This window comes from Sinocyclocheilus anshuiensis, unplaced genomic scaffold (genome assembly GCF_001515605.1).
Source record: "Sinocyclocheilus anshuiensis isolate Anshui unplaced genomic scaffold, SAMN03320099.WGS_v1.1 scaffold326, whole genome shotgun sequence".
In the NCBI taxonomy this organism is placed as follows: Eukaryota; Metazoa; Chordata; class Actinopteri; order Cypriniformes; family Cyprinidae; genus Sinocyclocheilus; species Sinocyclocheilus anshuiensis.
Genome location: NW_015546098.1, coordinates 1,029,744 through 1,031,679, shown reverse-complemented (window position 1 = coordinate 1,031,679; position 1,936 = coordinate 1,029,744). Strand labels below are relative to the sequence as shown.

The 1,936-nt window shown below is 36.0% G+C and overlaps 1 protein-coding gene across 2 annotated transcripts in view; it reads left to right on the top strand.

Moving 5' to 3' along the window:
* LOC107700274 (transmembrane protein 154-like) overlaps nt 1–1,936 on the top strand; it is a 12,374-nt gene that overhangs the window by 3,850 nt on the left and 6,588 nt on the right. Inside the window, exons 4-6 of one of the 2 annotated variants that reach the window (XM_016501880.1) lie at nt 184–222; nt 341–559; nt 992–1,043. In XM_016501880.1, the coding sequence (XP_016357366.1) occupies nt 184–222; nt 341–559; nt 992–1,043 (310 nt within the window). Of the gene's footprint in view, nt 1–183; nt 223–334; nt 560–991; nt 1,044–1,936 lie in introns of both variants that reach the window. The other variant, XM_016501879.1, reaches the window with a different exon arrangement.

Genomic DNA, 1,936 nt, shown 5'->3' with positions numbered 1-1,936 from the left:
GTGAGCAGAAGAGCGTCCCTTCAAAAACATTAACATAAAAAAAATATTAACCTGATGTAGCACATATTATTGTGTAGCCACATCACAAGCCATATAACTAATATACAGAGATCAAATGTATAAAATGTTTTATGTATCGATGCTTGTTTACATGTTTTTCATGATGTATTTATTGCTTTAAAGATAATCATGGGGACAGCTCTGGAGATGGCAGGAGCCTTGGTGCGTATTGTCCTTTTCAGATGATAAAATAACCATTTTAAGCTTTATCTGATCCACTTTTACTGTGACTTTCTACTTTGGGAAATGGATCCTTTACTTAAATCTTGTTCAGTTGCAGATTCCTTGGAATCAGTTTCTACAGCAAGCAGTGACTCAGTTAATAATCAGGAAACAGAGCCGACTACAGAGACAAATACAGAGACAAATACAGACGCAGACGCAGAGGATCTCAACCCAGTAATCATGATCATCATTCCCCTAGTTCTCACACTCGTCATCATCGCTGTAATCGTGTGTGTAGTCATGATCTACCGCAGGAGGAGAATAAAAGCTGCTGGTATGTTAAATGCATTCAAACTAATAGACGTACAGACTCTAAATAACCAGCCAAAAACATGGTGTTTACATATTTACATATTTATCTGAAAGACACAAATATTTACAGATGTGCATAAAACCTGAAGGTGAACGTGATAACGGTATGTTAGGAAAAAATCTGAATGGATGCACAGTAGTTTAAACCTACTGAGCAGCGTGTGTAAACTCTGGATTCGCAAAAACACACACACAAAAAAACATTTTAATTACATTTTTGCAACATAGTTTTTGTCATCCATCGCTCTGAGACTAAAAAGAGTCTTTCTTTCCTTTCTCCTTCCATTGTTTACAGTTCCTTAGAAGGCAACTCAAACTGAACGATAAATGAAGGAAAACACTGTGGGATAAGAAATGTTTATCATGTTTTCTCATCTTTTTTTTTTTTACAAAGACACAAAAGAAGATCCTTATCTGGATCATGAAGACCATGAAAAAGTGCCAATGTAGGTACACGGTTTTAAGAGCATGTTGTGTTTCTATAATCATGTATAATGAGTGATATCTGCTGGCTGCATTTCAGTAGTTTAGTTAAGATGTTTCTTAGTTCCTTTTAGCAAATATGTGGCTTACCCAGATGTGCAAAGTGTGTGTGTGTGTGCGTGAGTGTGTGTGTGTGTGTGTGTGTGTGTGTGTGTGTGTGTGTGTGTGTGTGTGTGTGCGTGAGAGTGTGCAATTTTTGGATGATCATTAATTTAAGACCATATCCTCATTATTTATTTTTAGAAATTTAGCAATTACATTTTGATAATATACATTTTTTATTTATTTAGTAAAAGATTTATTTAGTGAAAAAGTCATGCTTCAACATCCACAGAAGCCTTGTACACTATTAAATGAATAATTCATCCAGAAATTAAAATTTACTGCCCCTCAGGCCTTCCGAGATGTAGGTGAGTTTGTTTCTTCATCAGATTTAGAGAAATGTAGCATTGCATCATGAGTTTCTATAAGTCATCTTAGGTTAGACCAGACATAACTATAATAAAATACTGTTCCCATGAAATGTGACGTAATGTGTTGCTCATCCACCCTAGTGCATGTAAATTAAACTCCTTAAAGGAGAAATATAGTATTCCATCACTTGCTCATCAATGGATGCTCTGCAGTGAATGGGTGCCGTCAGAATGAGAGTCCAAACAGCTGATAAAAACATCACAATAATCCACAAGTAATCCACAGCACTCCAGTCCATCAGTTAACATCTGGAGAAGACAAAAGCTGAAACAAATCCAGCATTAAGACGATTTTAACTTTAAACCTTCGCTTCTGGATAAAATGCGAGTCCATAATCCATAATAACACTTCCTGCAGTGAAAAAGTGCATCTCCTGTTGTCT